We start from the raw sequence: 26,993 nt of genomic DNA on the forward strand, positions 1-26,993 counted from the left end.
TCTAAAATGAAATAATACAAGTTTGCATAATTGTATTCTTAAAAACTCTACTAAGACCAAAACATTTATATATTTATTTATTTTTTTTTGCAAAATATTATGTCTGCCTTATTATTGCATCGGTTCAGTCAATTTCCTGCCATCTTTTAGGTCTCAACTGGGATGTAATAATCTTCATTTCTGAAGGACAGGAAAGAAACATTCAAAATTAAATGTTTTGAAATATTAACTCCGAATCAAATGTGTTGTTTTTTAAAAAATGTTTACGGTGAAGTTCCCTTTTTTAGACCTTGTAAAGGGCATCATAATCATTTGTTTTGTGTATCACAGAACAATAACTTATAGGGCAATTCTGAATAAATTATATTTATTAAACATTGGATGTTATACAGGGTAAAAAAAAAAATGTTTAAATTAAGCAACATTTAAACTCTAAAAAATGCTGCAATAAAATCTGAATGTGTAGTTGTCTTACAATTTGTGCATTACACCAAAATGGAAGGGTTTTTTTTTTTTTGACATGTTTGTACTTTTGCACACATGCTAACGCCATGACTTCAAATCAAGTGAAGGTCAACAAAACAACGGGCGTTAATTGCCTGTGGGTAATACTAGTACCGGTACACGTATCAGTGCAGGCCGTTTCAATAATACTTATTTTAAGGGGTGTCGTCAGTTTTAATGGGAGATGGGGAACAAAAGGAAGGTTGTTACTGGCCAAAATAAATAAGTCTTGTCTAAAGATATACCCGTGTTTAAAGCTAGTATGCTTATAAACTGGAATGCTGAAAATCTTGAAAGGGGGGGGGGGGGTGTAATTGTAGGCTTTACAACGTAACTATACTAGTTTTGAGAAAACCTTCGACTTACTTATTAAATTAACATTTCGTATCACTGGATCCCCAACACCTGTCCAGTTGAATGTCGATACACTTGGGTGAGATTACTGGTATTAAAGAAATACAGTTATTAGTATTTTCAAAGACATTTAAATTTTGATTTTCTTAGTACACTAGTCCTATTAATACAATTATTACGTTACACATTAAAAGTTGACTTTATCTGGACTTTGGCTTTTACCTTGTTCAAGTCCTGACTTAAGACTTTGAAGGATGTGATCTTGGAGAAAAGGTATTCTCATGATGTTAACAAATTTCAATATGTAGACGTTAGTATGAAGCTTTGGTCTATAGAAATATTCATAATAGTTTAGTTTTTTAAATATTAAAAATATGATGCTATAGATAGAACTATTACAATTCAGCAATGTATTGGAGAGACAAGAGAAAACTCAAGTATACACAGGCATTAATGCTCGTACTCCAGAAACATTAAACCTTTAATTACTCCTTGATACAGACACCATAAAGCAGTATACTTACACCTCGGCAAAACAGACTTTGGCTTTTGAAAAATGTGGAAAAGGAACATCACGTGATTCCCTGCTTAGAATGATTTCAACGTTTCCGTGTAAAGTGAGACCCTTTATAATTGCACTAGCGTCAAAGGCATTTCTGATCATAGAAAAGAAAATGTGATTATTGAAAAATGCTTTGACAGTTTACTGCTGGTGGGACAAAGAATTGTGCGTGTATCAGTGGTGAGAACAGGAGTGTCTGGGGAGTAAAAAAAAGCTGGTCAAAGAGTGGTGTGATAGGCATTGCCCTTATAACTGTTGATGGCTGTCGACAGATAACTCTGGAGATGTCTGGCTTTCTTGTACGGGTGTATTCAATGCACTTAACTAACAATTAACAAGACCTACACATGTAACTGTCACTGGGTTATTTTATATGTTATGAATGTGGCTGTGGTTATCAATGTAGGCGTGGTGGTGACATTGGGTTCTTGTTACAAATCACAGAATAATGAAATGACGCTGGGTGTAGCAGACACAATAAGTTTAATATAACACCACATAGTGAATACACCATACAATTCGACCCAGGAATGGTCAGTATTAATCCAATAGTAATATACGAATATCACAACTTAGTACTTATTCTATAACCAACTACTTTAAACATCTAACTCTACTGCTTATATCTTAAGTGACTCAATACAAGTGCTTGCTACAAGATCTCTATCTGGACTGACTGCCTTTAACTCTCTGGTTCACCTAAGGTCAAAAGTGTTCACCTTAGTGCAACATGGGTTGTGAATAAGATTCACAATATGGAATTAACATACACAATACAGAATTAGGGTTTCTACTCTATGGCACCAACTTTGAGGTGGTGACATTACCTATCACCCCCCTTTTGAAAAAAATTTTGAAGAAATTTTTTTCAGCTTGATGACATAATTATCATAAGTAGGATCAATTGGAATTCTTGGGGTCTATGAAATGTACAATTACAGAGTTCAAATAGAACTACTAACTTGCAATAAAATATATAATATGACAGTGTTACACTAAATATTTGCTGAATCAAAAAAAATTCATACAAGGGCAAAATTCTCTAATTCATCATATTCTTGTAAGGCAATTCAAATAATTCTCTGAGTCAAATACTTAACATCCCAAATAATTCTTTACATGTGGTTCTAATATATACATCAATGTTCAAATGTGTTCAATATTTACAAGTCTTTTCATAATAATATGTGCAAAGTGTGACGAAAATTTCAATGACAATCTCCTATGTCACAATGTGAAAAATTAATACAAGTTTTTATTCACAATATCTATTTATAAAAAAATCTTTGACACTATAGAAATGTTAGAAGTCTGGGTTTTTTTTAACACCAATAGTACAATATGTACAAATCATGTAGAAAATGTTACAAGTAAGTCTCAATATGTAAGTGATAAGTATAGAAAAATTCAAAATATATGTGTCAAAATTCAAGATGAAATTGATTAATGATCATTGTTACAAATTCAATGTATCCATTTACTTCAATATGAGGTTTGATATCTCCATAAAAAAATTGTTGTGCATTAATATTACACAAGTAAATATGTATAATTCAAGTATCAAAATATTGTTTGCTCAAAAGTATCAACATGAAATCAAAGTAAATATCTTTCATGGTGCTTGTTGCATGCACCTTATGTTTCAATTAAGTATTTCTCCATATGACAGTTCAAATAATTTGTAGCTAGTAATGGCAAAAGTTTAATGTTACATTGTTTATCATATAATTATTGAGTACAAAGTTCAAAAAAATCTTTGTCGAAAAACTTCAACTGAGAAAATGTGTCAGTTGTGATACAATCTTTGAGGTTACATTAATTTGTTCAAGCATATACATACAAGCATAACATCATAATGGTTTAGTTGTATTTATTTTAATCTGTTGTGAAAAAAAATGTGTAAGTCCAATTTAAAAAATAATATCAAGTGTCTCTTTCAGTACTTGAAATATCAAAAAGTTTGTACAACAATCTTCTTGTTTACATCAATGATTGTTACAAAAAATATAGTCCATAAGAATAGTTTGACAAAAATGTTTTCAAAAAATACAAGTGTATGTCAATATTTAATTACACTAATTGACATTGAATAAATAAGTTACATTATGAATCAATCTCCTTTTTTCAATAGTATTGAAAAATGTGACTAAGTTATATAATTGTGATAAATGACATAGTAAAAAAATTCCAATCTTGTTTACAATAGCTGTGGAAAAAAAAATTGTCAAAGTTGTTCTCAATACAATGAGAAAAAATAATGTTTACATTGTATGGAAAAAATTAAGCTAGGTACTGAGTAAGTTGGGGAAAAAATTCAATGTTTGTTTACATTGTTGAGTACAAAAATGTTATTCTTGTTGACAAAAGAATGTGAAAAAAAATGTAGGTTACAATGAAGTAATCAAATTCCAAAGTTTGCTACAAATAGAGTTTTTTAAAAAATGAAGTCTTAGTTCTAGTTCAATGTTTACAAATACTACTCAATGTTTACAAAATAATGCTCAATGTTTACAGAATAATGCTCAATGTTTACAGAGTAATGCTCAATGTTTACCAGATGCGATGTATTAAGTCAACAACACTGATGTTAATTGTGAGTCCCTTAATTGGTGTTCCGTATATTTTATGTAATAACTCTTTGTAATGGCCAAAGTTTTTTATTTGTACCCACATTGACTCTCCAAGTTCTGGATGTTTCCAAACTTTTTTATATCCAAAATCACAAGTTATATCTTGTACTATTTGAAAAATTTCTTTCTGAAAATCAGAATCAGACAGGTCATAAAAACATATTGTTTTATGTATTACTGGCTTTTGATGCACTTTAACTTTTGGATAAGATCCAATAATTACTGGACTGATAGTATTTTCAAGTACTACAACTTTTATTTTCCCTTTTATAAATGATGATTTGATTTCAGCAATGGCAGTTTTACATTCTATCTTTCTAGAGTTTGGTAAGGTTACAATGGCTATATCATTCAAATAATCTTCTTTTTCTACTAAATTGGGCTCTACAAAAGTGATTGTGGATTCTTCATCAACTATGCATACAACATCCTGATAATTGACTTCTAGATCATATACTTCTATCTGTTTGCTATTTTAAATGTCAAGGCTAATATTTCTTCTGTTATTATTACTTTAGGTGAGCTAGTGTTAATGTCATTTTGTATTTCTTGTTTTTTAGCTTTATCTTTATCATCTATTTGTATTTCATCTGTTTGTATTTCACTATCATTTGTTTGTGTGTTAATTGTTTGGCAATCTTTATTTAGTTTAGATGCTTCTGTTAGCAAATGAGTTTGACATTCTACATCTATTTTATTTGCATTTGTAATTGACTGTTTAGTTGCTTCATGTATACTGACATTGTTGTAATCATGTGAATTAGTAGTTGATGCTAACTCAATGTTTTCTTGATTTACACTATTAGCCCATTTTACTAAGGCTTCTTCTGATAGTTCAACTATATTCTCTATGTTCCCTATAATTAGTTCTTCAGCTGGGTTGTTCATTACTATGGCTTTGTATTGACCAGTGAACCATGGTGATTCAATGAAAACTAATGCTGTTTCACATACTTCCCATAAGTCTTTATTCGCATAAGTCAGTATGACCTTGTCTTCAAGTATCTGTTCAGGTTTTACTAGTGATTTCTTTACAATGATTGAGGTGCAGCCGCTGTCACGTAATGCATATACCTTAATGCCATCCACATAGGCAGGATACACTTTTAATTTGGCTACCTTTGTCTGTATATATGCTACTGTTTCATATTCTATTGGTGTTTCAGTTGCTACAGCTGCTATATTTTGTCTGGTATGATTGTTATTGTGGTAAGTATGTTGTCTATCTTGAAATTGATCTCTTCTAGACATTCTGTTGTTTTGCCATCTTCTGTTTGTTTGATGTGATCTACTGTTAGTTGGACTGTAGCTTTGCCATGTTCTTCTGTTATATTGTTGTTGATAGGATCTATTATAGTTAGGACTGAAGCTCTGGAAAGTTCTGTTATCTCTTCCATATCTATGGTTTCTATTTACATGTTGCTGTTTTTCTGATGCCATTCTCTTTCTGCACTCTGCTTTGGTGTGACCCAATATGCCACAGAAAAAACATTGTATGCTCTTGGCATATTTAAATTTATTTGTAGTTCTTGGATGGTTTTCTGTCACTGTTGCAGCTACATTGTACAATTCCCTTTTGTCAATGGTGATGTTTGGGTGGGAGTCTTTGTATAATGTTAAGTTTGATATCAATTCAGCTTCATTTTTTATTTTTCTCTCCTTCAGGAATGAGAATGCTGCATCTGTAACATTAATTAGCACATTCTCAATGAGAAAGAAATCTAAGATCTGTTTGGGGTCATCTAAGTTACAGTTTGCGAGTTGTAGCCACTTTGTCATGTTCTGGCGCATGTCATGTATTGTTCTTTTTAAATCTGCATTCTTGGCTAGTTTTATTTCCCTAAAAAGTTTTCGATAGTGCTCCTCCGTTTTGCCAAAATGTTCAATTAGTCTTTGTTTTACTGTGTTGTAGTCTTTTCTTTGCTCCATAGTTAGTGTGTCGATGATGTTTAGTGGTTCACCTCTTAGGTTAGCTAGAAGTTGTTGAGCCATTTGTGCACTATTCATATTTGCTGTTTGACAGATATATTCAAATTGAATAATAAAATTCTCTAATGTGTCTTCTTTTGGGTCAAAGTTCCTAAATTTGCTATGATACTGATGATGAGATGAAGTTTGACTTGCTGAATTGTCTTTATTTTCTTTTGCTAGCTTGGCCATTTTTTCTTCATGTTCTTTTAATTTTATTTCATGCTGGCGTTCTTTTTCTTTCTCTAAGTTTTCTTGTTCTTTCTCTCTCAGTCTTCTTTCATGTAGCCTTTCTTCCCGTTGCTTGTCTTTTTCTACTCTAATTCTATCTATTTCAATTTTAATGAATGCAGCTCTATCATCTTCTTTTAACTTTAGTTTTTCCACTATCTCTATTAGTTTCTCATACTCAGCCATTTTCAAAGATTCAAATTAGTAATATAGTTAATTAATAGATATGTGTACACTAGGTAGTTGTAAATGAATATTGTACGATAAATAATTATTATAGCTCAAATAGTAATTGCAGGTAATAGTAGATATATATTTTGTGCGAAACAATTGAGGTTATGAGGTATCTTAAGTTATTCTTGGTACTTTGTCTAGTTCGTAATGTAATACTTTACTGATCAATTATGTGATTATGTATTTCTAGTATCTCCACTTGCAATGTAAAAATTTATTGCAACAAATAATTCACAATTATGTGAGCCTTATTAGTCTGATAAATAGTGATCAATGTATCAATAGTATCAAAATAGTTCAATGTGCTCAAAGTATATATTATATACAATCAATCTTGTCACAATCTCAAATCAAAATATATCCCATAGTGTATCAAGTGTGTAGTGTAGTGTTGATAATAATAAAAAATAGGTTGAAATAAGAAGTAAAATAAATATATATTATATATTAATAAGTAATTAGACAAACATAAATACACTATAGATACTAAACAGTCTGCTTTAAAGAGACATTACAAGATAGTAGAAATAGTAGACAAAAGAATTACAATGAGAAATAACTATGACGCAAAAGAAAATTCAACAAATGTAAACAAGACAATATCAATACAAGAGTTTAACAATATGATAGATACTTGACGAAATACAAACTTGACTAATACAGCTATACGATCAAGTATTTACTTTATCTAAAGAGTCCCTACCAATACCTGGATGCTTACTTGAAAAAAAATATAAATGCTCAGACTCAATAGATAATTAAATTTAGTCCCTAAAGTCAAATGTATATATAAATACAAATGTAAACAATGAAAAAAAATTGTGGTGTAGTTCAAAGAGAACTAATCAATATTCATTAATACTAAAGGGTAATTAAAGTTACTTCCCTTAAATATTCACTTGATGCTTGACTTGTACATAAAGTTCCGGTGATGCTCCACATAAAATATGTCCACAGTACAGTTCATAAGTAATCCACTTGCTAAATCCGCAGCACAACGGTACAGTTCATAAGTAATCCACTTGTTAAATCCACAGCACAATGGTACAGTTCATAAGTAATCCACTTGTTAAATCCACAGCACAATGGTACAGTTCATAAGTAATCCACTTGTTAAATCCACAGCACAATGGTACAGTTCATAAGTAATCCACTTGTTAAATCCACAGCACAATGGTACAGTTCATAAGTAATCCACTTGTTAAATCCACAGTACAATGTTACAGTTCATAAGTAATCCACTTGTTAAATCCACAGTACAATGTTAAATGATACGGTACTCAAGTTCTTGAACAATAGTAATCCAATAAATACTTCATATGTTTGACAGATAATCCATTAAACAATTCATATAGTTGACAAGTAATCCAATAAATAATTCATGTGCTTGATAGGTAATCCACTGTTTCGTACAGTTGCTGAAACAAATATAAATAACTAAAAATGACCTTAGGTAGTGACGACAAGAGAGGTCTAAGAGTGAGAGCGCTCTCTTATTAACTGTGCTGTTAGACAGCGACAATAGGAGTGTGTCATTAGAATTATGACGAGCACTCGATGTAGATGATTCTTGAATATGTCAGCTACTTCGACTGACCATATATCAGCTGTCTTCAAACGATGACTTGAATGACTTGTAGTACTAGATTTTCACCCACACCGGTTGTAGTATCACGGTTGTCTAGTTTCACCCACACCGGTTGTAGTATCACGGTTGTCTAGTTTCACCCACACAGGTTGTAAGATCAGGGTTGTCTAGTTTCGTCCACGCAGGTTGTCTCAGCATATCATGTTAAAGTGACTTTGAACAATGCTGTCATAAATGTCGTTTTCGGCCGCTTCTGACACCATAAAATGTCACTGTTTTTTGACACTTCTGACATCATAAATGTTTGCTGGCACTTCTGACACTATAAATGCTGTTTGCTGACACTTCTGACAGTATTAATAGTCATTTTCTGACACTTCTGACACCAAAAATGTCACTGTGTTGTTTTATATGTTATGAATGTGGCTGTGGTTATCAATGTAGGCGTGGTGGTGACATTGGGTTCTTGTTACAAATCACAGAATAATGAAATGACGCTGGGTGTAGCAGACACAATAAGTTTAATATAACACCACATAGTGAATACACCATACAATTCGACCCAGGAATGGTCAGTATTAATCCAATAGTAATATACGAATATCACAACTTAGTACTTATTCTATAACCAACTACTTTAAACATCTAACTCTACTGCTTATATCTTAAGTGACTCAATACAAGTGCTTGCTACAAGATCTCTATCTGGACTGACTGCCTTTAACTCTCTGGTTCACCTAAGGTCAAAAGTGTTCACCTTAGTGCAACATGGGTTGTGAATAAGATTCACAATATGGAATTAACATACACAATACAGAATTAGGGTTTCTACTCTATGGCACCAACTTTGAGGTGGTGACATTACCTATCACCCCCCTTTTGAAAAAAATTTTGAAGAAATTTTTTTCAGCTTGATGACATAATTATCATAAGTAGGATCAATTGGAATTCTTGGGGTCTATGAAATGTACAATTACAGAGTTCAAATAGAACTACTAACTTGCAATAAAATATATAATATGACAGTGTTACACTAAATATTTGCTGAATCAAAAAAAATTCATACAAGGGCAAAATTCTCTAATTCATCATATTCTTGTAAGGCAATTCAAATAATTCTCTGAGTCAAATACTTAACATCCCAAATAATTCTTTACATGTGGTTCTAATATATACATCAATGTTCAAATGTGTTCAATATTTACAAGTCTTTTCATAATAATATGTGCAAAGTGTGACGAAAATTTCAATGACAATCTCCTATGTCACAATGTGAAAAATTAATACAAGTTTTTATTCACAATATCTATTTATAAAAAAATCTTTGACACTATAGAAATGTTAGAAGTCTGGGTTTTTTTTAACACCAATAGTACAATATGTACAAATCATGTAGAAAATGTTACAAGTAAGTCTCAATATGTAAGTGATAAGTATAGAAAAATTCAAAATATATGTGTCAAAATTCAAGATGAAATTGATTAATGATCATTGTTACAAATTCAATGTATCCATTTACTTCAATATGAGGTTTGATATCTCCATAAAAAAATTGTTGTGCATTAATATTACACAAGTAAATATGTATAATTCAAGTATCAAAATATTGTTTGCTCAAAAGTATCAACATGAAATCAAAGTAAATATCTTTCATGGTGCTTGTTGCATGCACCTTATGTTTCAATTAAGTATTTCTCCATATGACAGTTCAAATAATTTGTAGCTAGTAATGGCAAAAGTTTAATGTTACATTGTTTATCATATAATTATTGAGTACAAAGTTCAAAAAAATCTTTGTCGAAAAACTTCAACTGAGAAAATGTGTCAGTTGTGATACAATCTTTGAGGTTACATTAATTTGTTCAAGCATATACATACAAGCATAACATCATAATGGTTTAGTTGTATTTATTTTAATCTGTTGTGAAAAAAAATGTGTAAGTCCAATTTAAAAAATAATATCAAGTGTCTCTTTCAGTACTTGAAATATCAAAAAGTTTGTACAACAATCTTCTTGTTTACATCAATGATTGTTACAAAAAATATAGTCCATAAGAATAGTTTGACAAAAATGTTTTCAAAAAATACAAGTGTATGTCAATATTTAATTACACTAATTGACATTGAATAAATAAGTTACATTATGAATCAATCTCCTTTTTTCAATAGTATTGAAAAATGTGACTAAGTTATATAATTGTGATAAATGACATAGTAAAAAAATTCCAATCTTGTTTACAATAGCTGTGGAAAAAAAAATTGTCAAAGTTGTTCTCAATACAATGAGAAAAAATAATGTTTACATTGTATGGAAAAAATTAAGCTAGGTACTGAGTAAGTTGGGGAAAAAATTCAATGTTTGTTTACATTGTTGAGTACAAAAATGTTATTCTTGTTGACAAAAGAATGTGAAAAAAAATGTAGGTTACAATGAAGTAATCAAATTCCAAAGTTTGCTACAAATAGAGTTTTTTAAAAAATGAAGTCTTAGTTCTAGTTCAATGTTTACAAATACTACTCAATGTTTACAAAATAATGCTCAATGTTTACAGAATAATGCTCAATGTTTACAGAGTAATGCTCAATGTTTACCAGATGCGATGTATTAAGTCAACAACACTGATGTTAATTGTGAGTCCCTTAATTGGTGTTCCGTATATTTTATGTAATAACTCTTTGTAATGGCCAAAGTTTTTTATTTGTACCCACATTGACTCTCCAAGTTCTGGATGTTTCCAAACTTTTTTATATCCAAAATCACAAGTTATATCTTGTACTATTTGAAAAATTTCTTTCTGAAAATCAGAATCAGACAGGTCATAAAAACATATTGTTTTATGTATTACTGGCTTTTGATGCACTTTAACTTTTGGATAAGATCCAATAATTACTGGACTGATAGTATTTTCAAGTACTACAACTTTTATTTTCCCTTTTATAAATGATGATTTGATTTCAGCAATGGCAGTTTTACATTCTATCTTTCTAGAGTTTGGTAAGGTTACAATGGCTATATCATTCAAATAATCTTCTTTTTCTACTAAATTGGGCTCTACAAAAGTGATTGTGGATTCTTCATCAACTATGCATACAACATCCTGATAATTGACTTCTAGATCATATACTTCTATCTGTTTGCTATTTTAAATGTCAAGGCTAATATTTCTTCTGTTATTATTACTTTAGGTGAGCTAGTGTTAATGTCATTTTGTATTTCTTGTTTTTTAGCTTTATCTTTATCATCTATTTGTATTTCATCTGTTTGTATTTCACTATCATTTGTTTGTGTGTTAATTGTTTGGCAATCTTTATTTAGTTTAGATGCTTCTGTTAGCAAATGAGTTTGACATTCTACATCTATTTTATTTGCATTTGTAATTGACTGTTTAGTTGCTTCATGTATACTGACATTGTTGTAATCATGTGAATTAGTAGTTGATGCTAACTCAATGTTTTCTTGATTTACACTATTAGCCCATTTTACTAAGGCTTCTTCTGATAGTTCAACTATATTCTCTATGTTCCCTATAATTAGTTCTTCAGCTGGGTTGTTCATTACTATGGCTTTGTATTGACCAGTGAACCATGGTGATTCAATGAAAACTAATGCTGTTTCACATACTTCCCATAAGTCTTTATTCGCATAAGTCAGTATGACCTTGTCTTCAAGTATCTGTTCAGGTTTTACTAGTGATTTCTTTACAATGATTGAGGTGCAGCCGCTGTCACGTAATGCATATACCTTAATGCCATCCACATAGGCAGGATACACTTTTAATTTGGCTACCTTTGTCTGTATATATGCTACTGTTTCATATTCTATTGGTGTTTCAGTTGCTACAGCTGCTATATTTTGTCTGGTATGATTGTTATTGTGGTAAGTATGTTGTCTATCTTGAAATTGATCTCTTCTAGACATTCTGTTGTTTTGCCATCTTCTGTTTGTTTGATGTGATCTACTGTTAGTTGGACTGTAGCTTTGCCATGTTCTTCTGTTATATTGTTGTTGATAGGATCTATTATAGTTAGGACTGAAGCTCTGGAAAGTTCTGTTATCTCTTCCATATCTATGGTTTCTATTTACATGTTGCTGTTTTTCTGATGCCATTCTCTTTCTGCACTCTGCTTTGGTGTGACCCAATATGCCACAGAAAAAACATTGTATGCTCTTGGCATATTTAAATTTATTTGTAGTTCTTGGATGGTTTTCTGTCACTGTTGCAGCTACATTGTACAATTCCCTTTTGTCAATGGTGATGTTTGGGTGGGAGTCTTTGTATAATGTTAAGTTTGATATCAATTCAGCTTCATTTTTTATTTTTCTCTCCTTCAGGAATGAGAATGCTGCATCTGTAACATTAATTAGCACATTCTCAATGAGAAAGAAATCTAAGATCTGTTTGGGGTCATCTAAGTTACAGTTTGCGAGTTGTAGCCACTTTGTCATGTTCTGGCGCATGTCATGTATTGTTCTTTTTAAATCTGCATTCTTGGCTAGTTTTATTTCCCTAAAAAGTTTTCGATAGTGCTCCTCCGTTTTGCCAAAATGTTCAATTAGTCTTTGTTTTACTGTGTTGTAGTCTTTTCTTTGCTCCATAGTTAGTGTGTCGATGATGTTTAGTGGTTCACCTCTTAGGTTAGCTAGAAGTTGTTGAGCCATTTGTGCACTATTCATATTTGCTGTTTGACAGATATATTCAAATTGAATAATAAAATTCTCTAATGTGTCTTCTTTTGGGTCAAAGTTCCTAAATTTGCTATGATACTGATGATGAGATGAAGTTTGACTTGCTGAATTGTCTTTATTTTCTTTTGCTAGCTTGGCCATTTTTTCTTCATGTTCTTTTAATTTTATTTCATGCTGGCGTTCTTTTTCTTTCTCTAAGTTTTCTTGTTCTTTCTCTCTCAGTCTTCTTTCATGTAGCCTTTCTTCCCGTTGCTTGTCTTTTTCTACTCTAATTCTATCTATTTCAATTTTAATGAATGCAGCTCTATCATCTTCTTTTAACTTTAGTTTTTCCACTATCTCTATTAGTTTCTCATACTCAGCCATTTTCAAAGATTCAAATTAGTAATATAGTTAATTAATAGATATGTGTACACTAGGTAGTTGTAAATGAATATTGTACGATAAATAATTATTATAGCTCAAATAGTAATTGCAGGTAATAGTAGATATATATTTTGTGCGAAACAATTGAGGTTATGAGGTATCTTAAGTTATTCTTGGTACTTTGTCTAGTTCGTAATGTAATACTTTACTGATCAATTATGTGATTATGTATTTCTAGTATCTCCACTTGCAATGTAAAAATTTATTGCAACAAATAATTCACAATTATGTGAGCCTTATTAGTCTGATAAATAGTGATCAATGTATCAATAGTATCAAAATAGTTCAATGTGCTCAAAGTATATATTATATACAATCAATCTTGTCACAATCTCAAATCAAAATATATCCCATAGTGTATCAAGTGTGTAGTGTAGTGTTGATAATAATAAAAAATAGGTTGAAATAAGAAGTAAAATAAATATATATTATATATTAATAAGTAATTAGACAAACATAAATACACTATAGATACTAAACAGTCTGCTTTAAAGAGACATTACAAGATAGTAGAAATAGTAGACAAAAGAATTACAATGAGAAATAACTATGACGCAAAAGAAAATTCAACAAATGTAAACAAGACAATATCAATACAAGAGTTTAACAATATGATAGATACTTGACGAAATACAAACTTGACTAATACAGCTATACGATCAAGTATTTACTTTATCTAAAGAGTCCCTACCAATACCTGGATGCTTACTTGAAAAAAAATATAAATGCTCAGACTCAATAGATAATTAAATTTAGTCCCTAAAGTCAAATGTATATATAAATACAAATGTAAACAATGAAAAAAAATTGTGGTGTAGTTCAAAGAGAACTAATCAATATTCATTAATACTAAAGGGTAATTAAAGTTACTTCCCTTAAATATTCACTTGATGCTTGACTTGTACATAAAGTTCCGGTGATGCTCCACATAAAATATGTCCACAGTACAGTTCATAAGTAATCCACTTGCTAAATCCGCAGCACAACGGTACAGTTCATAAGTAATCCACTTGTTAAATCCACAGCACAATGGTACAGTTCATAAGTAATCCACTTGTTAAATCCACAGCACAATGGTACAGTTCATAAGTAATCCACTTGTTAAATCCACAGCACAATGGTACAGTTCATAAGTAATCCACTTGTTAAATCCACAGCACAATGGTACAGTTCATAAGTAATCCACTTGTTAAATCCACAGTACAATGTTACAGTTCATAAGTAATCCACTTGTTAAATCCACAGTACAATGTTAAATGATACGGTACTCAAGTTCTTGAACAATAGTAATCCAATAAATACTTCATATGTTTGACAGATAATCCATTAAACAATTCATATAGTTGACAAGTAATCCAATAAATAATTCATGTGCTTGATAGGTAATCCACTGTTTCGTACAGTTGCTGAAACAAATATAAATAACTAAAAATGACCTTAGGTAGTGACGACAAGAGAGGTCTAAGAGTGAGAGCGCTCTCTTATTAACTGTGCTGTTAGACAGCGACAATAGGAGTGTGTCATTAGAATTATGACGAGCACTCGATGTAGATGATTCTTGAATATGTCAGCTACTTCGACTGACCATATATCAGCTGTCTTCAAACGATGACTTGAATGACTTGTAGTACTAGATTTTCACCCACACCGGTTGTAGTATCACGGTTGTCTAGTTTCACCCACACCGGTTGTAGTATCACGGTTGTCTAGTTTCACCCACACAGGTTGTAAGATCAGGGTTGTCTAGTTTCGTCCACGCAGGTTGTCTCAGCATATCATGTTAAAGTGACTTTGAACAATGCTGTCATAAATGTCGTTTTCGGCCGCTTCTGACACCATAAAATGTCACTGTTTTTTGACACTTCTGACATCATAAATGTTTGCTGGCACTTCTGACACTATAAATGCTGTTTGCTGACACTTCTGACAGTATTAATAGTCATTTTCTGACACTTCTGACACCAAAAATGTCACTGTGTTGTTTTATATGTTATGAATGTGGCTGTGGTTATCAATGTAGGCGTGGTGGTGACATTGGGTTCTTGTTACAAATCACAGAATAATGAAATGACGCTGGGTGTAGCAGACACAATAAGTTTAATATAACACCACATAGTGAATACACCATACAATTCGACCCAGGAATGGTCAGTATTAATCCAATAGTAATATACGAATATCACAACTTAGTACTTATTCTATAACCAACTACTTTAAACATCTAACTCTACTGCTTATATCTTAAGTGACTCAATACAAGTGCTTGCTACAAGATCTCTATCTGGACTGACTGCCTTTAACTCTCTGGTTCACCTAAGGTCAAAAGTGTTCACCTTAGTGCAACATGGGTTGTGAATAAGATTCACAATATGGAATTAACATACACAATACAGAATTAGGGTTTCTACTCTATGGCACCAACTTTGAGGTGGTGACAGTAACAAATAGAAGAACTAAGTCCAAACCATTACACAGGCTTTACTGAAGTTTAATGCTGAAAAGACTACAGTTGAGTCTCTGTCCATACTATCAAGTTATCCCTTTGAAGTCCTAACACCAATTGACTTTATTAACATAAATAATCAGGAACTCAACTAAGTCGTGGCGTCACTAAGTATCGCGTTCCAAGTCCGTCAGCTATGGTGCGTCTCTTATACTAACTAAATGTCTAACAATGTTAAGTGTCCAACAGTGGGCCTAGTCACACCAGTTTCTTGGTAGCCTAAAGCTGTGTGGAAAAAATGGCTCTTAAATCCGAATCGTTTAATCTATTTTTAAAAGTACCGATAGTGTAAACAGAAGAAAAAAAAGTGTAAACGTGTAAAGGCCCATAGTAGAAAATTTAATAGATAAATTAAAACTCAATAAACCCGTATCAACGTACACCCCACATTAATCCCCCCCCCAACTAGTCTAAAGACTTGAAAAAGATCTTTGTATTCACATTGGTGTCTTAAAAAGTCCATGCGATTCGATGTCCATGTCTGTGGAGTCCAACGTCAAAGTTGCCTTCACTGTAACCTGTGTACAGAAAGCGAAACTACATTACAAGAAGTGACAATTAGGTCAAAGAAAAAAATCTAGATAGGCCTATTGCAATAAAACACTCTGCTCAACCTGATGGGGAGGTCTGAAACTTTGAAATACAGTAGCAAAGACACTGTGTGATGGGCTCTGCAAATTATCAGTCACGCGAACATTACTTAAAACTGGAGTCTGTTTGCCAAGGCTTACAGAAGTGATTTCGAGGTTTTCTGTGAAGCATAAGACAATAATTTATTAGTAGATTTACATGGACACGCATGAAGTCACACAAGTAAAACATATAAACAAAAATTTAAGTTGTCAGTGTCATTTCTTTTAAAAAGTTTGTTTTTGTTTTCAGAAAAACACATAGGCGGCCCCGGTGGGTTCGATGTTTGTTAATTAAGCAATGCAGGTAAAAAGGTAGGTATATATAGTTTTATCACCACGAAGAGTAAAGTGCGACGTTCGAGCAGCCCCGATTTGTCTAGAGGTTCGATCGGTTCACTTTTTATTATTAAAACTTTTTTTATTTGAATGTTTACAAAATTACTACTATATTGCTACTGCGCATGTACCTTTTTCTTCACGACTGCTACGTTTTGCTTCCTTTTCCTTGACAAGGAAAAGTTCATCGTCAAGACAAATAGGAGAGGTATGGAATTTTTTATTTTTTTTACCATATTGTAAAAAATGGGAGGGGTCATGAGCTTAGGGCTATTTTAAAATCTGATGACTCATCAGCTTAAAGAGAATTCTATATTTGGCATACAAACATATCGGGAAACTCTTTTGATATAAAAAATATGTCATTGAGTGTGACGTTATTTATAAGGGTTTTTCGAGCTTTACCATAGAACTATAGCGTGTTAGTAAGCTCGAGAAACATATTTCTTATCTTTTTGTAAAAATGTAAGGGTGTTTTGTAGATTATCAGGATTAATATTTCTAATTTAAAAGTGCAGATTAAATCAATATTTAAATGTAATTTTCTATATATGTAGATCTAGATGTAATTTTTTTTGTTTTTAAGATTTCTAAATTGAATACACTTGACCCATCGGCTACCATGAAAATGTCGACTGGAAGCAAACAAGGGAAAGGAGTTGTCAGGTATGAATACGATGTTGAGATTTTGAAAGCTGCAATTGATGACTTGAAAGCAAAGAGAATGAGTTTGAGACAGGCTTCTAAGACATTCCGATTACCTGCGCCCACCCTCCATGACAAGCTTCGCGGAAAGTAACCTCTCGTGCCACGAATTACACTGCTAACGAAAGAAGAAGAAAACAAGCTAGCCGAATGGCTGATTCAGATGGCTAGCTTAGGTTTTGGAAAAACAGCTGTAGAGGTTTTGGAGACTGTGAGGTCCATGATACGAGCCAGAAAAAAATAATGGAAAGACTGGTAGTGAAGATCAGGTACCACTTCCGCACCGTCAATGGCTATATGGTTTCCTTGCCAGGCATCCAGAACATTCCTTACGATCAAACATGCAATTGGGTAAAGACAGAGCTCTTGTGTCACCAGGGGCAGTGGAGTCATGGTTCAACACGTTCCAACTGACCACACAATATTCACCAGCCCTGGGCGTATATTCAACGCTGATGAGACCGGATTAGCCTTCAACACTAAGACACGTCAGATTGTGACAAGCAAAGGAACCAAAAATGTGTATAGTATCACATCCAACACCAAATCACATCCAACACCAAATCACAAGTATCCGTCCTCGCATGCTGCAGCGCAGCGGGGCAGTACATTGCACTAATGTTAATGTATCCCTACAAAAGGATCCCTCAGAAAAATTTGCTAGAAAAATTTCCTGAAGCCTTAATTACTTCAAGTGTCCGACAACGGATAAGTAACTTTGGCTATTTTTTACAGTTGGCTCAGGGACATCTTTATCCCATCTACAAATATTCTCTCAAAACCTATGACACTCCTTGTCGATGGCCACCCAAGTCACACATCCCTGCTTGAGACCTCAGTTATTGGTTCTGAAAACAAAATAATCTTATACTGCTTGCTCCCACATGCCAGCCACATATGTCAGCCCCTTTACCAGGCATTTTTTGGAGCCATTAAATCTGCGTGGAAAATTGCAGTTAAAAAACATGTTTCAAATGTTGGGGAGGGTGTCAACTTAGAAACTTTTGCTGGAGTATTTAAGCCAGTGTGGGACAGTGTTACTACTCCAGTGTTAGCATCCAACAGTTTCATAGCTGTTTTGTCCCTTTAACCCAAGCAAAGTAATAAGTTTCACAAAACTTTGGCCTAGTTAAGTGTATTTGCCTGAAGAAAATGCTATTCAAACACCAGCTTGTGAACCTTCATCCACAGTCCAGGTAGAAATGTCTGTACCGCTATCTTCCATCGATGTCGAGGCCTTTTCAATTCAAGAATCAGCTGCACCCAACTCACTTGATTGCTCACCTTCCTCGCAGGAAGAAATCCATTTATCGCCATCTCATACTGATGCTAACACATCTCTCTAGCACTCACACCCTTAATATTTCCAGATCCAAAAGAAACGCCTATAGACTCAACCATTACATGTATTGTGAAGCCAGAGGTGTCTTTAACACCAGTCCCACCTCTAGCCTACCCAGTTAGTAAAGAGCCAACCGATTCACCATGTACATCACCAGTCGTTTGCCAGACTTCGACTTCTGAAGCTCCGCCAGAAAGCCCTATCTCCAGCCCTCTAGAATTCAATACTCAACAAAAAACTGCTTTAAAAGAACATTCACAGTTCATTTTTGATGAAATGACAAAATCTGAGTTGTCAATGTTTTTTGCCAGACTTGAAGACCCACAAAACCATAGTTTTCCTGATTGTTATCATGAAACTAAATTTGAAAAAAATTACTGCTTTGATTCGAGCTGTTGCGCATGCCTTTAAGTACATGACGATCTACCAACCAATGATACTCAAACTAAAGCCACAATATCACATGATGGTATATTCAAACTACCTTCTTTTGTTAAAGGAAGTAAGAAAAAGTCCAAGACCACTCTAACATTACCATGGGTAATCAGCGGGAAGGAGTTCAGAAATGTTTTAAAGGGGAGACTCGATGAGAAAGATGAAATAGAAAAAAGAAAACAGAAAACAAGTTAAAAAGAGAGGAAAAGAAAAAGAAGCAAGAAGAGGAAAACAAGAAAAATGAAGAAGAAAAGAAAGAGAAAAGAAAATTGTTGACTGAGCAAAAGAAAATCCCAAAAGAAAGAAAATAAGCAAAGGAGCTAAGAAAAAGACAAGTAAAACAGCCAAAGTAGGTCAGAGGTCAAGGCAAAGACTGTGGCATAGACGAAAATGAGGATCCATTGACAAGAAAAGAATGGGTAAAGGGGGGTAATGTGATGATTGACGACGTGGGCATTTTCAAGAATGAAAACTGTTTGGGTTGTGGCACAAGGGACTGTGGGGACCTCTAGATTCTCTGTGTCACTTGTGACTCTTGGTGGCACACTATCTGCACTCATAATGCCAAAGATTTGACAGCTAAAGAGTTGAAACTTTTAAATTTGTGTGCAGCTGGTGTTGCCCCAGTCTTGCAGAGTTACATTGAATTTAGAGGTTCCCTACATTCTGCTATGTATAAAACTTTAATGTACATAATGTATATACGTATTATGAAATGTACATGGAGGTCATTTATTTATAGAGACTTTAGATGTAACATAACATATAACATAAATGTTATAAATTAATATGTACACATCTTTTTGTGTATTTTGAAATCTGTTGTATATAAATGTGTACATCATCTTTGTAATAGTCTATTAGCAACTGGATGGTTGAAAATAAGCTCAATATGAACGAAGATAAGACAGAAATAATTAAGATTGGCACTCGGAACAACGTCTCGAAAGTTGAAAGCACAGATTCTCTTTTTATTACGAACTGCCAGCTTTCTTACATCCATGTAGTGCGGAATCTTGGAGTTTTCTTCGACTCAACACTATCTTTCGACCCACACATAAGTCAGCCCTGCAAGGGTCTTTATCTGCAGCTGCGTAGATTAGGCCAGATCCGACCATATTTAACAACGGAGTCAACAAAAACGCTAGCTGAGGAATTCATACTCTCCCGCCTTGACTACTGTAACGCCGTGCTAGCAGGTATACCTGATGACAAAATAGCCAAACTGCAACGTATACAGAACAACGCCGCACGAATAGTAGGCTACTTATGAAAACAAGACAAGATTCTGCTACTACGCTCTTGCGCATGCTCCATTGGCTTCCCGTGAAAGCGAGAATCGATTACAAGGTCGCCACACTTTGTCATCAGTGTATATATAACAATGAGATGCCCCTGTACTTGAGCGAACTGATTACTCCATATGTCCCCCAGAGAGCCCTGCGCTCAATGGACTCAACGCTTTTAGTGGTGCCACGTTTCTCCCTCAAAAGCTACGGTCTGCGGGCTTCTTCAGTGCACGGACCAAAGGTTTGGAACTCACTCCCCATTGATCTCAGACAGACAACATGCTATACCACTTTTAAGAAGAACATTAAGACCTACTTGTTTAAAACTTTTTTAGATTAGTGTTTTATTCACATTGTCGTGTTTGTGTTTGTAATGTTATTACAGCGCCTTGAGCCTACATTTTGTTTGTTAACAGCGCTTTATAAATAAAATTATTATTATTATTATTTATTTATTGTAGATAGTTATATTTATCTATAAACACATAGTTCTATAAATAAAATTTAAAAAAAATCGAATGTAAATAAATATGTATATATTTTTATAATGTTTTTAATATCTCTACTTTATACCAATAGTGCCAGAATCTTTAAGATAGTGATATTATAAATTTAAAAAAAAAATGTCCACTAACAAAAAATTAATCATGGGAGAGAATTGAAGACTATATAATTAGGCCTACTGATCTCAGGTATGCGTCATTTACACGCCCACGCAATGTGTCTTGCGGGAGCTGCTGCCAAACCTGTTGCAGGAGCGATACTAGTGTATACAATTATCAATCGACCAGCTACGCTAAATACTTGTGTCTGGACGAGAGCTGGTTTCAAGCCTGTTAACATCAATTGCTCTGAGCTTGGTATGGTCTCAATAGAATGTTATTATCAATAGGAATGGACCCCCCCCCCCCTTTTCCCCACATGTCCACTGAGCATGGTTGAATAGTGGAATAGTAGATACGCTCTGAGTGGGAAAGAGGATGAGGTCACCTATCACTCCTCCTTCACTCCCTCCCCTTCTAAATCATTCCCCCAATCGAGGCTTTTTCCAGCTCTACAGGTAACACGCTGGTGACCTTGGTTGACGTAAGTAACAAGACGTGAAAGAAGTTGTGGAACGTGGGAAAGGTTACAATGGATTATTACGCTAGAGTAAAAAGAAAATGACTTCGTAGTGAAAATGAAAGATTAAAACATGTTTCACATATATTTTCTTTGATCTGCTCGAGCCTTCCATTAGCCCGATCGAGCTTGGTAACTAGGGGAGAAATCCGCTCGAGGAAAAGTACGCTTGGCAATACCCACCCTACACCTCTTTGACTTCGTATTTAATTTTAACTAAGCCTAGTGATACATTAAATCAGATCTAGTTCTATAGACAAAAGGACGAGGAATTCAGAGATACCATCAGTTTTTTTTTCATAGGTCAGACCGTTACGAGTCTATAAAAATCCAAACGTGAAAATGGCTGCTAGCAGGTTTAATGCGACCGAACTTTGCACTTTATTCAACATAATGGTGAAATTTTTACATTACAGCAGCACTTTTTTTTTTTTTTTTTTGCAGAGTATTGGGACCAGTTGATATGTGGATATCAGAAACAAGAAGCTACTAAGTATCAATAATCCCAAACCTATTTTAGTTCAAAAACAAAAGTATATTCAATTCATCAAGCATGATTATCTGTAAGTTCAATTCCTCGCCTGTCTGATGACAGCGTGAACATTGCATCATTTTCTACACGTAGACGAAAATATATATACAGTAGAGAAATTTTAAGGCAATATCGGCCTATGGAATGGTCTGCATGTACATTACTTTTAAATGACACGAACCACTGCCCCTAATCCTAACGTGTTTTAAAATATGAATACAAATAGGCCTACATGTAGGGCTATCCAGTGTGTAGGTTTGCATTCTTACATTGCACATAACACCATTAATTAATGTGATGAACTAGCCGAAGGATTGTATTAATAAGTTGATGAATTCATAGGAAATGACGATCACACTTGCCGGGGATTATATTATCAAACTTGACAATTCAATGAAATGAAGAAAGAAACATCTCTCTGTATTTTCTTCAAACTTCTTTAATAACTTCTTCAACTTTCACATCAAATTAACTTCTTAATTCAATAACAACTTGACACTTCATAAATAAAACTTAAAGATACATAAAACTTCACTTAATATAACTTCAACTACTAAAACTTTACTTAATGGACCCGCTAATATCACAAAACTTGTTACTAATCGAGGACTGAGCGAGGACCATCGCTCTACAAGAACTACTACTATGCGAGGACCGAGCGAGGACCCCGTCTAACTGACTTTCCCCTTATTTATACTTTCTTTGATCGTACGTTCCAGAATCATGGAACCTTCTCAGATAATTATTTTAGTAACTTTGACCTTATAGAAGCTGACGTGTGCTATTTTTTCCCTTAACCTCTTTCTTTGATTGGATATCTAAAATTAACTTGTTTACGCTGGACACTTGCACTAGTTTGAACTTGCTTCTAGAAACTGGTCGAAATAGGTCACAGACTCGACTCGTGACAATTAACTACATTTAGGTCCAATAATATTCTAGACGTTTTTAAGTAGACTACCGTTTTAAAAAAAAGGTGTTAAGTTCACTTTCAGAAGACCAAAAGTAGCCGAGTTTTTTAGCATGCGTAGAAAATATTATGTTACATTTTCAACGGCGCCTTTAGCTTTGCTATCTAAACGTGACAGACGGATGGCTAGGGGCACCAGAGGAAACGGAATAGCGTTTTTCCTTTGAATACATGGCAATTGCACTAAAGTAGATGTCTAAGAAATTGAATATTTATCTTTATAGTTATTCTCTAGTTTAGAGGCCTTGTCAAATATTAAGTAAGCATTAATCAATTACGATGTGTGAGAGGTGCCTGATAATGTATCCATGAATCAGCACCAGCCTTCTTAAGCAGAACCATTGCATAAAACTGTGTTGATAGGCTATAACAATATAAGTTCCCTTTTCAGACCTTGCGATCTATGGAGCAGATGATGCACGGGTCATCTGTTTCTCGTAACGAGAGAGTCAAGTGGCCAAAAATCAATTAGAAATAGTTCGAGTTTATTCACGTTAACTTAACATGCTGTTTCATCTACACAGTCATAAGCATTTTCTCAACGCTAAATTAGCATAAATTTAAGTTATACTACAGTGAGCTATTTGAACATATGTTTTGGTCAACCAACAATTACAAACTTAATTTACTTACCAGCAAAAGAGAACGTCATGTCCCTCAAACGCCTGTTTGCGATACTTCTAGCTGCTTCTTCGATATTGGCCGAGAAAACAACCCAGCTTATGTGAAATAAACAGAATAAGACAATCTAATATCTATATCTATATCTATATATATATATATATATATATAGTTTTTTTTGTGACTGTTCGCACCGGTACGGCGTACCGGCATCTTTTTGAATGTGGGAAAAAAAGTATTACTTTTCTTATATTTTAACGTATATTATTAATTTATTAGTAGTTAAAATTGAGGCAATCAATCACTGAGTACCGGCACCTAATCACTGAATACCGGCAATTTTTTTTTTTTTTTTTTTTTTTTTTTTACAAAAAAGCACTGTATATATATCTATTATATAAAGTAGAAAGTAAGGCGTATATATGTATGTATGTATGTATGTATGTTAGGAATAGAAATAAAAACCGCTTGACCAATCTTGATAAAACCTTATTTATTTGTCACAGTCTCAGTCTTGTTTGAGTGTTATTTGTTCCCCTTGGGTCAAGAAGGTGAAAGCACGGGAAACCTCTGCATAGAAAGAGGAAGTGAGAATGACTAAATTCACTTTAAAAGTCAGATGTCTTCTTTGGTACTTGGAGCAGTACACATATTTTTGGAGTTGCTTTTGTTACCCTATGGGATGCGGACGTGGTGGATTATTATAGTTGTACTTAGTGTGAGGTAATAATAATAGCAACTAGATAGACCTTACGATTTGTTGATATTGGCAATTGCAATGACGTGTCATTAAGTGGGCGCTTCAGTCTTTAAGTAGAACGAAAGAAAAGACAGCCAAAGCTTCTATTATTATTTGATACTGCTGTGATGCTGATGTAGCTGTAGGCCTATTTGAATACGTTGGATTATGTTAATGTAACTACCATGAAGGATGTCGTGCCATTTCTTATTTAACCAATGATTTGTAACTGAATGCTTGAAGTTACAGTATATTACTCTTTATCAAATAAACGTTACTTTGTCTACTGAAATCGGACTCAAGTCTATGTGTACTATCTATGTTTGTGACGTGCAGACCATTCTACATCTTGATGACCAGCAAGTTCATGCATGGTATTTGTATTGGTCACAGCAGTCCAGTACACGACCAGGCAGTATATGAGTGTGTAGATAGATGTGTGTGTGTTTATATGTGTGTTTTCTTTCTACTCTCACAGTTTCTAGGAAAAAGAAAGTGACCCCTCTGTTGATTCTTATTGGAAATTATCGAACGATAGGCATTAGACTGGATGTCACTGGATAGAAACTATGGGTTATTGATTTGCTTCCCCATTCCTACAATTACATTAATCTTACTAGACTTGCATCAAATGTAAGCATAATAAAGGTTATTATTCTAATTTTTTTAAAACTCCTATAGACACATTACTAAGGTTCTGACTTTATAAACACAAAAAATTCGAGTTAAATCTTACCATCTACCAATCAGATAGTTAGCCCAATATTCTGTTTCCTCTTGAGTTGTGACTTTAATTCTCTCCGATTCCATCTCTTCGTCTATTTCAATCTTTTTGTAATTGACCAGTAAGCACAGGAGAACAAAGGCGACTAGAACCCAAATGAAGGAAATATAGTTTGCAAGTAACCATGTCAGAAACAGTGAGATTCCAATACACATATAAAGCAGGTTGAAACCAATAACCGCCATCTTCTATCTAGAATTCTAGATTATGGTACCTGTCAAACTGGATGGTCACAACGAGGAATTGGGTTTTCCTGAAAAGAAAAATTACTTACGGGAATCACCTGACATAATCCCATCTTCTATATTAAAACCCCAAAACGTTTAAAATATTTAATTTAGGGCTGGTGCGGATTGGCGACCGTACAACTGTCCATGACCCAACCCTTAAAAAGAACGGATGGCTACTACCTGGTCATGCGATATGCGCGCTTGACTGTCATTTAATAGTCTCGATGTTCCCGGGTTCATACAATACCTGTTGCCACGCCCATAGTCCTGCGGGATGTTTGGACTAGGATGTAGTCACTAATAATCTAAAACTTAAAAATTCAAAAACGAAAACTTTATATTAAAAGACGAAAAGTACTTTAATGTGTTATTACCCTAACCACTAAAGGGTATAGACCTCAAGAAAAATCCAGCTCAGAGTCTCCATTTACTGTTTACATTTACGCCAGATTAACACCCCGCCCCCCCATCCAGCCCTCCCCCCTTTCCAACATACAGACAAAGGCACATTGGCTCATTCTGTAGAACTACACATTTCACAGTACATCTTAATGTTTATTTATCTTGTTGAGCTTTTAATTTGTAAGGTTGTAGAGAGAGAGAGAGAGAGAGAGAGAGAGAGTAAGAGAGATAGATACAGAATGAAAGAGTTAGAGACAGAGAAAGAGAGGCAGAGAGAGAGAGGTGCCGGACAGGTATAGTCACAGAGTCAGAGAGACAATGAGAAAAGGAAAGCACGAGAGAGAAGACTGAGAGACAAGGGAGTAAGATAAAGAGAAAGAGAGTAAAAGAGATCGGTTGGGGTAGTGGCAGAAGAGAGGGATAAGAGGGGAGGGAGTGAGTGAAAAAAGGAAAAAGAGGAAATATGTAGGACGTTTGACGGAGTGATGAAGGAAGGGAGAGGAGAGAGAGAGAGAGAGAGCGAGGAGGAGAGAAATCGGAAGAGAGTGAGGGAAATAGAGAGTTAGAAAGGAAGAAAGAGAGTAGGCATAAATGTTAGAACAAAAATGAAAAGAGAGCATATCTGAATGGTAGAGAGAACTACAAGAACTGAACCTTATGGTGCGCAATAAAACTTCTCATGACAAAGTTCTGACTGATATTGTATTAGCCGTCCCTAAGAGCCACCAAAGTAACCATTTTTCGTGTTTATTCTCCCACTGTCACCACCGCTACTTTCAATTTGCCATGTGGTTGAAATTTAATTTGTCATGGAAGTCATTCAGATTTGGCAACACGACTCTTGATACTGACAGCATTTAAACAGTTTTAAAGTTGCAAAGGTCAGTATTTCTTACTTGGAATGAAGCCAATTGTAGAACAACTCTGAAAACTCTTGTTAAAATTACTGATAGCACTGATTTACATTGAATGAATACATTCATCGACTACTCTGAATGTTTACATTGATTTAATTATTTGATTATATTAATTGTTCTGAATTATCACATCTACCTAGTAGGTCTGCAGCATGTTTACATTGATTAAATTATTTGATTATATTAATTGTTCTGAATTATCACATCTACCTAGTAGGTCTGCAGCATGTTTACATTGATTAAATTATTT

The 26,993-nt window shown here is 33.9% G+C and overlaps 1 protein-coding gene across 1 annotated transcript; it reads right to left on the minus strand.

The window, feature by feature from the left end:
* Nucleotides 1-713: 713 nt before the first annotated feature.
* Nucleotides 714-25,579, minus strand: LOC106055721 (uncharacterized). The gene is made up of 7 exons (XM_056012233.1): nucleotides 25,147-25,579; nucleotides 23,684-23,769; nucleotides 16,302-16,438; nucleotides 16,129-16,205; nucleotides 1,383-1,514; nucleotides 1,081-1,187; nucleotides 714-946 (listed from the first exon to the last, which is right to left on the minus strand). Exons 1-7 carry the CDS (start codon nucleotides 25,377-25,379, stop codon nucleotides 879-881), a joined length of 840 nt encoding a protein of 279 aa, XP_055868208.1. The 5' UTR covers nucleotides 25,380-25,579; the 3' UTR covers nucleotides 714-878.
* Nucleotides 25,580-26,993: the final 1,414 nt, after the last annotated feature.

This window comes from Biomphalaria glabrata, chromosome 15 (genome assembly GCF_947242115.1).
Source record: "Biomphalaria glabrata chromosome 15, xgBioGlab47.1, whole genome shotgun sequence".
NCBI lineage: Eukaryota > Metazoa > Mollusca > Gastropoda > Planorbidae > Biomphalaria > Biomphalaria glabrata.

What these genes read in the sequence shown, in the direction of transcription:
- LOC106055721 (XM_056012233.1), bottom strand. Translation starts at nt 25,379, where the DNA reads ATGGCGGTTATTGGTTTCAACCTGCTTTATATGTGTATTGGAATCTCA. An exon ending in AACTATCTGATTGGTAGATG is followed by an intron (nt 23,770 to 25,146) that starts GTAAGATTTAAC and finishes ATTTCACATAAG; the next exon opens with CTGGGTTGTTTTCTCGGCCA. An exon ending in GTTTCAGACCTCCCCATCAG is followed by an intron (nt 16,206 to 16,301) that starts GTTGAGCAGAGT and finishes TTCTGTACACAG; the next exon opens with GTTACAGTGAAGGCAACTTT.